This window comes from Triturus cristatus, chromosome 5_2, assembly GCF_964204655.1.
Source record: "Triturus cristatus chromosome 5_2, aTriCri1.1, whole genome shotgun sequence".
In the NCBI taxonomy this organism is placed as follows: domain Eukaryota; kingdom Metazoa; phylum Chordata; class Amphibia; order Caudata; family Salamandridae; genus Triturus; species Triturus cristatus.
Window position 1 is genome coordinate 330,320,577 of NC_140588.1, and position 15,053 is coordinate 330,335,629.

General features: G+C 47.8%; 1 protein-coding gene across 2 annotated transcripts in view; it reads right to left on the bottom strand.

Annotated features, from left to right (window-relative positions):
- The window catches only part of NUP153 (nucleoporin 153), a 608,884-nt gene that overhangs the window by 58,665 nt on the left and 535,166 nt on the right, over positions 1–15,053 (bottom strand). For both annotated transcript variants that reach the window (XM_085607084.1, XM_085607083.1), the window contains exon 17: positions 1,547–1,744. In XM_085607084.1, coding sequence (XP_085463210.1) covers positions 1,547–1,744 — 198 coding nt within the window. The remainder of the gene's footprint in view (positions 1–1,546; positions 1,745–15,053) is intronic.

The following is a 15,053-nucleotide window of genomic DNA, read 5'->3' on the forward strand; positions in this document are numbered from 1 at the left end:
TGGTGACTGGCTGCTGACCACGCATGAAACAGTGAGTATGAGACTCATCAGTGAGGGGAAATTGACAATTGAGTAAGCAATTAGAGAAACTATGCACTGACCACCTCCGTCTTTGATATTATTCCTTAACAGAAACCGCAATATTCTTGCAGTTCCCTGCCTTGACCTAGGGCACATTATGGCCTATGAGTAGGGGTAAGAAATACAAATACCTCATGGGAGTCACTTAAGACAATGCATTTTTGCAGCCATCGTCAACAAGGCAACACTATTCGTGGAGGGGCTGAGCAGGTACCACAACAAGGGCAATCTAGTGCGACTTGTAGAAAAGTCTAAAAGAAAAATTGTGCCGAATGCTCAGGGAAGTGCCAGCAATTGTCCCATGCCATGTAGGCCCCTACCTCTCAATCTTCCGCCATAAGAATAATTTTACTATTGTAAGCCATCATGCATTGGCACTAGTACTGCTCACTTTTACTTCAGGTGCAGCGCTGATTGGGGGTTCCTAGTAAAAAAAGAAACGCACCATTGTCCCTGCTCCATCCATACCCTTCCTACTGCTTGTTAATTGAGGTCACCCAAGTATGCTTGGATGGGGTGTAAATGATACCCTGGTGTGCTCTACCCCCTCCCTCTGGAGTGCTTTACACTGCCTCTGCCGCAGGGTGGCTTGTTCAGAGGTGAGAGTCAGGCACACTGCAGGTCTCTCAGCAGCCACTGCTCGACTCACTCTCAAGTTCATGATCTACCCAAGAGAGGGCACGCCTTGCTGAGCAGAGAGCGGATCAAGTGGTTTTTGGTGCAGTAGCATCCAAGATAATGTCCTGCATGGCAAAAAAAAAAAAATAAGGTCCCAAATGCTTGACCTATTGGCTATGCCAATGCTTGTTTTTTATTCTCAAAGGCATGTAAACCTGCTCAGGTGCCATTCAACAGCAGGCTTTTCAATAGCTATGTTTAAAGTCACTGGCTTACAAGAGTACTCAGGTGCAAAGGATGAAGGAGGCATGTGAAGTGCTATGCAGGAAATAAGATGGATACTGTTATCACGCCTCTCGGGGACCAGACAGGGCCACAGTTCTTGAGGAACATCACAGCTTTCATGTGAAATTACATGAATAGTGTCTCTGAACAAGTGATTTATCTGCCAGTAAAATGTTAACTTGCACAATGTGTGTCAAACTCAGTACTTCATACAGAACCAGTAGATACTACTCCTGACAGACAGCATTTCTCAGAGCATGCAAGGCACGTAAACCATCACCGAAGCATTATCAGGCAATCAATACTCACCCGTAATCATTTGTTATTGCTATTAGAATTGTATTCACAATTTACCCTATCATATATGGCTATGTTACTATTACTATCACACTATATAACTCATGTGTAAGACTCCACTAGGTAGAAAAAAAGGTGTAATACATTATAAAAATGTTACACATGAAAAATACCCCAAAAAAAGGAGCACAGGCAAGACAGCCAATTCACCTTCTCCTCCGGTGTAGCAAATTTGCTCAATGCCTACAAGCAAAATGATTCCTACCTGTAATCTCAGCTTTCGTGCCAGGCTTTGCGCTTTGACACGCTGCACACTTCGTACTATCAGGCTTGTTTTGCACAAAGCAAGTGTCGCAGTCCCAGGCTCCCTCTGGCTTTTTGAACTTGTCTCCAAACCCCATCGATCCTCCAGAAGAGGCAGAAAAAGAGATAGCAGGGCTGTTTGTCACAGGTGCAGGATCCCCTAAAACATCAAAACATTTAATGTTACGTTTGTATTATTACTGGGCTTCTGGTGCTACTTCCTTGGCTCACTTGGAAAAAGTTAGTTTCTCATTTAGAAATCGGTGAATCACACAGAACTAAGAGGACCGGAGAACTCTGGCCCAAACTCTGTAGACCAACTGGTTGCAGTATACCAAGGCCAAGTAACAGATATGCAGAAAGGTAGCCTGTGAACTTCCAGAGGGTTAGGGAGGGCCGGAACCCATGGTTTGGGAAAATAAGTCTACTGGTACAAGTGGAGCAGCAGGAGCTCAGGCAAATAGGATCTAGTGACATCTTCTGTCAGTTACTTATAGGTTGACCTCTATTTGACAATTTAAGGATGAAACATGAGTGTGACAAAAGTAAACATCTGAAACAAACTTTCACAAATGCTTCATGCATGCACGTGCCACTGTAACATTAGTACATAATGAACATCGTATCCTAAATGAGGCAACCCCAACATCCAGCACCATTTCAAAAATGGCGTTACGGAGAATAAATTAAACAATATCCCTTGACAACAAATATATTTTACAACTCTGCTGTACTACTGAGCTCTGTCCCGCTTATCCAATGTTAAAGCACCCCTCTGCAATTCACAACTCGAGTACTCTTGCCTACTGTTTGAGGTACGCTCCAATTACTTACGATGTGCCTGCATTATTGGATAAAACATCCATTGGTATTCCAAAAAAGGAACGTCAGTAAATGCAAACACATTTTTAGAAATTTACTCTACATAACTAACGATAAATGACCACCTTTGCCTTTTGCAGAGAAAAACTACTCCAGAGCTGCCTGAACAGCATTACAGAAGACTATTTTTAGAAGTGGGGATGTGCAATCTCTTAACACTGTCAGGGTCATTTATAATGCACTGTTAAGTGGAACCTCAATGAAAACGGAAATCTCTGCCGGTATCATGAAGGAAGTCCGTGTGAAATCATGCATGGAAAGGGCAAATACATACTTTTAAAGGTTACAATTTAGCAACCGACTGCCATTAAAATAATTGGCGACATCTTTATGGTGCCTCATTGCTGGAGTTTAGGGATAGTACAGTAGCATAGGCTATCAATGCTATCAAGGCGACCCTTGAACCTGTCCCTGGCAGACAGGTCGCTCCCCACGCCGCGCAGCTCCACCTGACTGCGCCCGTTCCCTACTGCCTCCTCTGAAGCGTGTTCAAGCCCCCCTGAACAGCTGTGCCTCCGCTCGCCACCTTGGTACGGCCTGCCCTGGCTTTTTTTTCTTTTAGTGTGCTCAGTGTGTTTTATTGTGATTACTGCTTCTCTGTTTGTCTGCCCCACTGTGTTTCCCTGCGCTCCTGTTCCCTTCTTCACCATCGTCCCGCCGCTGCCTCCCCTGTGGCCCGCCCCTTTTTTCTTGTGTGTCCCTCACCCCTCCCGCCGCTGCGTTCCCTGCGGCCCCGCCCCACGCTCCCATTCGCCGTCCGCCTCCCAGCTGACCCTCTCTCCCACCTCCCCTACTTATGGCGGCCGCTGTGCAATCCCGTCTGCGCCCATCCGCACCTGGACCGCACCCAGCGCCAGAACCCCTGGACCCCGCCGACGCCATGTCACCAGACTCCACTACAATGCCAGCACCCTCCACACACTCAATACCGGCCGAGACCGCAACTGCTTTCAGGCCGCCCCGAAATGCACCCACGTACCTTTCTCCTGCCACACCTGCAGCTTCACCTGCAACAGAGCCACCAAACCTCCAAACACCGGACCCAACCACCTTCGCTGCATACTCCTCAACACCCGCTCTGCACGCAAACACGCCGTCGAGCTCTGGGACCTGCTCGACACTAACACCCCGTACATCGCCTTCCTGACCGAGACCTGGTGTAACGACTCCTCGGCGCCCAACATCGCCATAGCCATCCCGGATGGCTACAAGATCACCCGCAAGGATCGCACCAACGGAATCGGAGGAGGAATAGCCATAGTCCACAAATCCACCCTCCAGGTCTCCACCCACGCAGACTACACCCTCAGCCCTGCCGAACACCTGCATTTCCAGATCCACACGGACCCCTACACCAGCCTCAGAGGAACACTCGTCTACAGACCCCCCGGTCTCAGTTCAGCGACCACATCACCGACCTTGATTCAATCAAAAAATAAATAAATATGAGAGATATATATTTTTATATCCACAATCCTTGTCGGGTGTTTAATGTCATTTGATCTGCTCATTCTTTTCCAGTTTAGTTCTGTTTGTCATCAGGGACCTATTTTCTAGGCACTAATATATATCTGTTGGACCGGTTTTTGGTTTCCTCTTTAGTAATTGCTATTTACCCCGCGTAGACCGGTTCCCTATTTTGCTTCTGGGGTCCCCCTCTCTTAATTGGTCACATCACCGACCTCGCCAGCACACACGCACTCGCCTCCGCGGACTACATCCTCCTCGGGGACCTGAACTTCCACCTCGAGAACAACAACACAAACTTCACCACCCTTATTGACAACCTCGGCCTCAGACAACTCGTCACCGCACCCACTCATGCCGCAGGCCACACGCTTGACCCTATCTTCTCCACGAGCACCCACGTCGCCTTCAACCACACCACCGAACTCCACTGGACGGACCACCGCTGCATCCATTTCACCTTCAAGAAACCCACCACGCACCTCCTCCCCCGTCAGCTACCACGTCGCTGCTGGAACAAAGTCACCACAGACCAGCTGACGACCACCCTAGCCCAGAACCCACCCACCGACCCAGACGTCGCCACCCGCAACCTCAGACAGTGGATCGACGACTGCGCCAACACCCTCGCCCCGTTCAAGAAACCCTCCAACAGCCGCACCAGCAAGAAAGCCACCTGGTTCACCGAAGAGCTCCAGACCTCCAAACGTGCATGCCGAAATCTGCATAAGAAATGGCGCCATGACAACACTCCGAACAGCCACACAGCGCACAAGGACGCCACCCGCAGACATCACCACCTCATCAGACTAGCCAAGAGATCTTCCTTCTAAACTCGCCTAGACAACAACGCACACGACAGCAAAGAGCTCTTCAGCATCGTGAAGGAACTCTCCAACCCCAGCGCCATCCCACCATCACAAGAACTGTGCGACTCGCTGGCCACCTTCTTCCACTGCAAGATCACGGACCTCCAAGACAGCTTCAACACCAAGTCTAGCCAGACCCCACCCCCCCTGCGAACACCACCCACACCAACCGCCTGACCTCCTGGACCAACGTCAACGACGATGAGACACGCAAGGTGATGAACTCCATCCACTCAGGCTCATCATCAGACCCCTGCCCACACCACGTATTCAACAAAGCAGACGCAGCCATGGCACCCCAACTACGGAAGGTCATCAACATCTCCTTCGAGACAGCTACATTCTCGAAAAGCTGGAAGCACGCCGACATCAGCGCCCTCCTCAAAAAGCCCAAAGAGGGCCCCAATGACCTCAAGAACTTCCGGGCCATCTCCCTGCGAAAGTCATCGAGAAAATCATCAACACGTAACTGGCCCGCTACCTCAAGGACAACAACATCCTAGACCCATCCCAGTCCGGATTCAGACGAAACCACAGCACCGACACAGCCCTCATCGCCGCCACAGACGACATCAGGCGCCAACTAGACAACGGCGATACATCAGCCCTTATCCTCTTGGACCGGTCAGCCGCCTTCGACACGGTCTGCTACCGCACACTAAAGACTCGCCTCCATGAAGCCGGAATCCAAGAGAAGGCCCTCGATTGGACCACGTCCTTCCTTCCCGGCAGGACCCAGAGCGTCCTCCTCCCACCCTTCCGTTCCAAAGCCACCGACATCATCTGCAGAGTACCCCAGAGCTCATCCCTCAGCCCGACATTGTTCAACATCTACATGGCCCCCCTCGCACAAGTGGCCAGCCAACACGACCTCAACATCATCTCCTACGCCGACGACACCCAGCTCATCCTCTCCCTCACCAAGGACCCACTAACTGCCAAAACCAACCTCCACGAGGGAATGAAGGCCGTCGCAGATTGGATGAGGAGCAGCCGCCTAAAACTGAACTCTGACAAGACAGAGGTCCTCATCCTCTGACCCACCCCCTCCGCCTGGGACGACTCCTGGTGGCCGACCACCCTGGGACCGGCACCGACATCCACCGACCACGCACGCAACCTAGGATTCATCCTCAACTCCTCCCTCTCCATGTCAAAACAGGTCAACGCCGTCTCCTCCTCCAACACCCTCCGCATGCTCCGCAGGATCAACACCGAAACAAGGAGAACGGTGACCCAGGCACTCGTCAGCAGCAGGCTGGACTACGGCAACGCATTCTATGCAGGAATCCCGGTCAAACACCTGCAACGTCTACAACGCATCCAAAACGCCTCCGCCCGACTGATCTTCAACATCCCCCGCCGCAGCCACATCACCCCCACCTGAGAGACCTACACTGGCTCCCGTCGACAAGAGGATCACCTTCAAGCTCCTCACCCACGCTCACAAAGCACTCCACAACACCGGACCAGCCTACCTCAACAGCAGACTCAGCTTCTACACCCCTACCCGCCAGCCTTGCCCTCGCCACTGTCCCCCGCATCCAACGAGCTACCTCCAGCGGCAGAGCCTTCTCCTTTCTCGCCGCCAAGACCTGGAACACTCTCCCGACCCACCTGCGGCAGACCCAAGACCTGCTCGCCTTCAGAAGACTCCTCAAGACCTGGCGCTTCGAGCAGTAGTGGCACCCCCCCCCCCTGCGCCTTGAGACCCTCACGGGTATGTAGTGCGCTTTATAAATAGATTGATTAATTGAATGCTGCACAACGCTTAAAGGTTAGGTGAGAATTACTGGTTCAAAGGCTAAATAATGTCTTGTGGTTGTAAAGCTAGAATATGCAACATGGAAAACGTAAGACTTGGGAAATGTTTATGTGACTGAAGATGGCAATCTGTTGACAATTAAAAAGGCAATTTTATTGAGAAGCTGCAGATAGTGGTCTCCGACTTGACAGTATAATCTGCAACACTATGCTTCCAGTAGATATTCTAACTTAGAAGACTTACCCACTAAAGATAAATCTTTGGGAATAAAAAGCCTCATTCTTGACCAAAGAAAAAAGCAGGCCTCCAGAAATGTACTCGCGCACTCCCTATGGCGAGTCAGATTTTATCAGGACGAGCTATGTTTAGGGCCCACTGGCTCCTTCTGGCGAGCTGACAAAGATGCCTTTAAATCTTTTTATCTTTTCACATTTGCTTAGTGTTCAGAGACTGAGGTCAAATGTCAGCTTAAGTCTTTAAGTTTGCTCATTATTTTATCCTGGAGGTAGGTGTACTTCTCTTTTTTTGACTGCAAAGTTAGACAATCTTGCAGCATTAAGAGCGTGAAATGAAAGGTTGTAGGAGGTCAGGTTTTTTCTGACACGCACTTAAATGGCTTATACATGAACTGCACAAAAATTCCTAAATATATTTCAATAGTTATGCAACTGGGTGATGAAAAAAATTAAATAGGATGAAAACATCAGAACACTTTACATGGTGATATGCAGATAAACAACTTTGCTGAAACAATTTCCATAGATTGTCTATACGCTATATAGTTATCAATAAAACTGCATTTTAGTGGTAACGTTTGTTATTTCATTTAAAAATGTAGTTTGTTACTGACAAGACTAACACATCATGCTTTAGTAATTTATTATTATAAGTGAATTTTTAAACACAAACTGAGAGACCTTCCTGTCCCCGCCCTGATGACAATGCTATAAGTGACCTAAGCCAAGTGACGTCATGTGTACCCAATATGTGGGCTAGATGCTTATAAATAGAGCAACAGTTTACTCTATTAAATCAAACAAAGTACCTTTTTGTGCAGAACAAATGCTGAACTTGCATATTTGAAGCTGCTCTCACATGATAATGAAGAAAAAGTCTGCTCTAATCACTAGACGTTATGATTTATTGAGGCTTGAAAAAGTGTTTTTTTCCACTCAATGTTTCACTATCTAAAGGCAGACTGAAAGTATTACACTCTGGAGCTTGGGCTGTAGCAAAATATATACTAAATTAATTAGTTAAAAAAAAAACCTTAATGAACTTAACCTGTAAATAAAATTTCTGAAAATGGAAGTAAACAAAAATGATAAAAAACGATTACTTGTGTTCAATGATTACTTGTGTGCAACAAACAAAAAACAGAATTAGAAAGAAAATGATTTATAAATTAACAATTCTAATTTGAGGGTCAAATCTTTTCCAACCCAGGAGTATACAGAACACAAAAACTGCCCCAACACATACATTCAAGGTGAGTAGGAACAAAAGTAGACAGCACAATGTTGTAAGTGGTGCAATTGGAAGGTCTAATGAACAATACCATTAAGGTCAAAGAATGATCCAAAGGAAATGTTGAGGATTCCGTCAGGTAATCGGAGTGCTAAAGGAGGTAGACTGTAGTTCCTTGCCCCCACAACTCGTATAGAGGAGTGAACAATGTATGTAGACAAAGGATGAGTGCAAGAAAAACAGTCCCTAATAACGGTCAGAGCTTCTGGAACAAGCACATTTAATCAATATAGACCATTACAGAGAAATAGAAGGCCTGAATATTCTCAAACATCATTTTATCAAGCAAAAGTGATAGCAGTTCACAGATGTAAAAACAACGTAAGAGTAACTTTAAGAACTGTAAGATTCACATTGATTTATCGCTTTAGTAACGTAATCCGTCAAACAAAGCCCTGCAACCGTGTCTCACCAACATCAAAAATCTTGAACAGACTTACACTGGTCACATTTATCATAAAACCAAGAAAGCAGCAAAACTGGCGAAGTCAATAAAACAACTGTTACTCGCCATGAGACAGTCTTGAATGAACTACTACAGAGAAATTACTTCAGCCAGCAGGTTATCTTTCTTTCCTGAAGTATTAAGACATGTGCTTTGCTAAAGCAGAAGCTAAAATTTGGAAGTCAAAAGATGCAAGACAGGTTACAGAAAATATCCGACTAGAAATTAGTAGTAGAATATGAAACGAGATTTTAAGAGATGACAGCAAGACAATATCAAATACTGTGAAAATACAAGATAACTGCCTACAAAAAAAGAAAAACTGAAAAAAGAATCTAGACCTTCAGACCATCATATATGTGTAATAAGAATGTTGTTCGTCACCATACTACAATCTGTTTGCAAAACACTTTATTTTGAAACCAAAGAACATGCTAAGTTAATTAATGGGTTCATTTACTGAATTTGTTATAACATTTTATCAAAATGTTTTCTTTTAAAGTTCATTACCATCCTCGGCGCACTGCTGAAAACTTTCAAATTCACTGAGGCCCAAAAAGTTCATATACTGAATTTAATTCTCAGAACAGCACTACTGAAAAGTTCAGCGAGCAAAAAGCCTACTTCTAAATTACACATCCCTTGCAAGAGGCATTACCTGGCACATATCCAAAATGTCCCTCTTTTCAGTAAACGTTAAGTTGGGGAGAGAATGGCAAAAAAGAGCTACCAAGTGTAAGCCCTCTAACATAGTGAAAGCAGTCACTTTATATTGTAAGGCTGTACTCAATTTGACTGGTGAGAGGGCTGACTTACCTCAAATGGAAGGGGAGTCCCAAGTGCCCCAGCCACTCAGCCACTGCTGCTCTGCGGACATCGGCCTCAGCCAGACACTACTCGCATAAGGTTTCTGGCCTCCCCAGCCACAGCAGAAGCTGGGGTAGAGATGATCAGAGCTACGACGGGTACCTGATACTCCCATTAAGGGTTGCTGGGCCAGGGTGGCCTCCTGTTTGGGTTCAATAATTACTAGATCTCCAAGGCTATCCTGGGGCATGCTAGGCACCAGTTACATAACAGGGGTTGTGCATTCACTGGGGAAGAGGACTGACATTATTCCCTGGTGAGATATGAAAGTCAGGTGCCACTATGACATCAACAATAAGCACTATGCTCAACAAAGAGCATGATCATCATTAGCCAAGGACTCTTTGCCAGTCACTGATTGGGTTGCAACCCTGACAGACAGTATGAAGGGATAACGGAGCCAGATGACAGCTGATTGTGCTTTCTGAGGTTTGTAAAAACATGGAGGCTTCAGTCTGAAAATGCTTCTTTAATGTCACTAGGTGTTCCTGCATGGTGCCACCGCAACAAATAAAGGGACAGAGGGCTGGCGTGCCCTCATGATCAACAGTAAAACCAGCGTATAGCTCCGGCCTTCAACCTAACGTCCAGCGGGGAGCTGCATTTTCAGTTAGGAATGGCTGGCATAAGCAGCCACATCCAGTCTGGCTGTTATCTTCAACTTCTTGAAATTACAGACACTACTTTACGATTCCCCATTCATTTTTGAGACCCGAATGAATATGCTGCAGAATATGGTTGGGGGCATGATTTAAGCTGTGGGACAAGCCATGCTAGGAAAACACCACAACTGCCCAGTTAAGTGGTTGCAATATAAAAACAGATGGACAGATTTTCTAGCTTGCTTCAGAACATTCAATGGCAACAGTTCAAACACGAGTATAACTCGACCTGGTTGCATTCCACTTTCAAAGTCTGGTTAGCTCTAAACTGAAGAAAAATAAAGTAGTCCAGCTTGCCACACAGCAGACCCGACACTGAAGTGCAGTGCCTTTCAGGCAGTTGTGCATGTGATCAGACAAAATAGTCTACCACTCCCGTGGATTACCATTTCAGTTGAAAAAGCTTACTCAAATATGATGCCAATCATAAGTACAGTCTAACTGATGCTCTCCAACAGTTTGGGCAACAAGAGCTTCCCATTTGTCACGAGCAGAGAAAGTTTTTTGCTTTTTTACTCTGCACAGTGTGCTGCATTTCAACACTTCCGTAGCACTGCCACAAACCCATCCAGGCCATAACAGATTGTTCACAATTTGCCCTACAACGGGACATTTTTGTCAAGTTTCCTGACCTTTATACTCCAAGGAAGAATTTAGCAATTGAGTCTGATTCTTTACAAAGAGTGGCTGCTGATCGGGCCTTGTATACCAAGAAAGAAATCCCAGTAGGTCATCAGGCTTTATGTTGTGTTGAGTATAATTAATTAGGCTCACAGGCTGAGCATGTATACTGAAATGGATTCTAGTATATAGCCTGCTGGCTACCCTTCTACATTAGGAATTGGTAAAAACGCGTGGGATCTTCCGCCTTCATAACGTTTGCAATCTTTACGTGGACAATTACTATACTTGAGGACAGCAAAGTATTCCCTAAGGAGCTTGTTTTTAAAAAGCTCCTAAAAGGTCAGTGCAGCGATTGAGGCAAAGTGCTAGTGAAGAGACAGAAACACATTTGCTCACTACAATTCATGATGAAAGCACTTCTCCGGTCACAGGAGGGGGTCAGTGAGCTGAAGTGCATATGTCCAACTGGGTGGAATTTATTAAATTAACCTGCTACTTCAGTCACGATGCAACTTGCAAAACTTGCTCATGGTACAAGAAGACTGTCCACCTGATCCACTTTCTTGATTGAACTGGTTGTCATCAGTTATACTGCTGTAGAAACAGTAGCCTCTACTTCATCCATTGTGGAAGACATTGCAAGGCTGCAAGAACATCACTTCGCAGACCATAGTCCTACTGTAGAGAGGTAGAAGCAGCCAGATGCAGAGTTTGTACTCCGTGTGGAAAGAGGCAGGAGACTCAATACTATTGCCCCCAGTGCCCCTCCAAGCCAGGCTTCTAACGTACATCATATTTTACAGAAAAGTGAAGTTCTGGGGAACTGAGGGGAGCAATCAGTTTTTAGAGTTAAAATGAAACTATTGGCCTTTCATGACCCAATGTTTGACATGCCTACTGTGAGAAAGTGCCATCTTTCTTGCATGGTATGCCCCCACTTTTTGCTGAATTGCTGAATGTACCTTGACTGAGTGTGCCCTGGACTCCTGCCAATCAGGTGCCCAGGGCCTATGTTCCTTCCCTAAAACAAACCAAACCCCAATTGGCAAACCCTGGCCACATGTCAGGCCCTAGTAAATGGTACCCTAAGTACCCAGGGCTTTGTGACCAAGGGAGCCATCTAAGGGCTGCAGCACACCTTGTGCCACCCTTAGAGGCCCTGTACCCTTACACACACACACACTGCCTTTGCAGGCTGAGTGTTTGGGTGCAAAACCAAAACAAAGTCGACATGGCACACATCCCTGTGTGCCATGCCCATCACCTACACTGCCATGGCATACATCAGTCACCCCTCTAGCTGGGTGCCCTATGCCAATGGTGTGGGCACAGGAGCAGGAGCCCTGTGCCCCTACAGTGCCCAGGTCAATTCCTGAGCCCTGTAAGTGCAGTGCTGCCATCTAAGAATACATGGTGCTGAGAGCTCGTCAAACACCAGGTCCACAGCACCATAATGGCAACACTAAAGACTGGGAAGTTTGGTATCAAACTTCTCAGCACATTAAACCCACACTGATGCCAGTGTGGGATTTAATGTACCCTGCACCCCAGAGGGCATCTTAGAGGTGCCCCCTGAAACCTAACCTACGAATCCACGTCTGCTCTGAGGCTGCCTAGGCTGCCACCCAGCAGACATGTTGCTGGACCCCTGGGTAGGAGAGCCTCTGCTCTCCTGGTCCTGCAACAATGCACATCCTGGGCGAGGTGCTAAATCTCCTCCCCCAGGATGGGCAGGGGGAAGGCATGACGCCTCTGTGAGCTTCCCCAGGCCCCTGCAACCCCCACTCTGGCGGGAAGCTTTGGCCGGAAACCCCAAATAAGGACAGGGGATGTGCCAGCCTGCCAACCCCACCCCTCAGGTGGGGGAGGCGAGGTGAAGCACATCTCCGGGCTCTCGCCATCTTGAAGATGGGGAGCCCTACCCTATCAGGACTAGGCTACTGCCCCCCTCCCACAGGAGAGAGGCAGGATAGGGGGTGTACCCACCCCAGGACGGGGACCCATTGGTCCCTGCCCTTCACCTACCTGTAACGCCCCTAAATCTAGTATTTAGGGGCACCCTGAACCTTCCTTCCCCAGATTCCAGAATTACAAGAAGAGCGAGAAGAAAAGAAGACCTGCACTGCAGCTTCGAAGGAGAGGGAGACACCAACTGCTTTGGCCCCAGCCCTACCGGCCTGTCGACCTCGAACCTGCTCCTGCTCCAAACCCGGCATCTCTTGTGGCCAGCAACCTCAGAAACCCAGGAGGACCTGGCTACCTTTGAACTCTGATCCCCTGGGACTCCCATGAGTAGAGGCTCTACTCAGAACCTACCTTTCACCCCTGGCAGCAGCCCGGAACCGCGATCCCAGCCCACTCTGCACCAGCCAAGCCTGGCCGGTGCCGGAGTGAACTAAACCCACGAGGACGACCCCACGGCGACTGTGACCCCGAGTCCGGCACCCAAGGACCCCCCTCGACAATCCTGAAGAAGCCTGCAGCCTCAGAACAGTGTGCCACCCCAACCGCGATCAACAGAGGGTAAGATTTTCCGACACCAAAAGGCACCCCTGCACCCGGCGCCCCACGGCCCTCTGTGTCCAATCCCGGGGTACCTACCTATCCTCCAACTACCCAACTTACCTCTCGAAGTGGTGGTGGCACTGAAGAGTCCTCGTCCCCGAGCCTGCAGTCTTTTTCCAAACCGGAGATTTCCCATAGAAATCAATTGAGCGCCCGACGGCTCAAAAGCACCCTGCACCCAGCCGCCCGAGTGGCCCTGGCAGTGAAAACTCTACTCTAACCTACTTCCCCACTTGCCCTGAGTAAGTGACCAGGAGCCCAGCTCCCACAGCCGCGTGGCTTGCCAGACAGCAGCCACCAAACAAGGCCCCCCCTATCCCTCATAGGATAACATTGGGCCTAACTCACTCTGCACCCGGCCGCCCTAGAGTCGCTGAGGGTGAACCAACTGTACCTACCTGACCCTGGGGGACACCTGAGTCTGTGCCCGGAACCTCAACTCTGCCAGTCGAGTACTTACTCTTAAACCACAAACTCTATTTTCCTCATAGGGTAACATTGACTGGCTTTTTCCTGAAAACTTCTTCTAAGTGTGGACTTTTCAAATCTTTAAATATTCACCAAAAATCAGCCGAGTGACAAAAACGAATTTACTCACCTGCTCTTAGGTGAGCTCCCAGTGCTGGATCTTGGTGCCCAGCACTGACTCGTACTGAAAAGTACCCACAACTATACTTAACTTTAACTCATTTTTCTTCCATAGGAAACCATTGACTGTTTTTCTGTGTTGATTCCTGCAATTTCTAAATATTCTTCAAAAATCGTATAACATCTGAAAGGAATATGCTACTTACCAGTATGCATCTGTTCTTGGCATGTAGAGCTGCAGAGTCACACACTGAGGATAAGATCGCCATCTGGTGTTGGGCTCGGATGATTGCAGGTTGTTGTCGTCTTCGGAAGAAGCCTTTGGTCACGAGGTTGGTGACTCCTCCCCTGGACAACAGTGCGCATGGGCATCCACTCCATCGTCAGATTGTTTTTTCGCCATGATGGGAAAAGATGGAGTGTATAGAAATGAAAGAAAGGATGTCCATGTGTAATGTCTAAGTAAGACGGATGCTGGAACAGATACAGGTCCCGGGGAGGCGGGCGGGCGTGTGTGACTCTGCAGCTCTACATGCCAAGAACAGATGCATACTGGTAAGTAGCATATTCCGTTCGAGGCATATGAGCTGCAGATCACACACTGAGGATAGATTATACAGCAGTGCTTCCCCTTAGCGGTGGTCGCCTGTATCCGTTGCAGCAGCTTGAAATAAAGTTTTAGGACAGCCTGGCCCACGGAGGCCTGTTGTTTGGCCTGCACGTCAACACAATAGTGTTTAGTGAAGGTATGCGTGGTAGACCACGTGGCTGCCTTGCAAATGTCTTCTAAGGGAATGTTACCTAAGAAGGCCATAGAAGCCCCTATTTTACGCGTGGAGTGCGCCCTAGGGGGAACTGTAAGTGTACGTTTAGCCTTTAGGTAGCATATTTGGATGCATTTAACTATCCATCGGGCTACACCTGATTTGGAGATCGGGTTGCCTTTATGTGGTGGTGCGAAAGCAACAAAGAGTTGTTTTGTCTTTCGAAAGGGTTTTGTCCTGTCGATGTAATAAAGCAAGGCTCTTTTGACATCTAAGGTATGTAGGGCCCTTTCAGCTACGGAGTCTGGGTTTGGGAAAAAGACCGGTAGCTCTACTGATTGGTTAAGGTGGAAAGGGGAAATCACTTTTGGAAGAAATTTAGGGTTTGTCCTAAGAACCACTTTGTTACGGTGTAGTTGTAAGAAAGGTTCCTCTAGTGTAAGG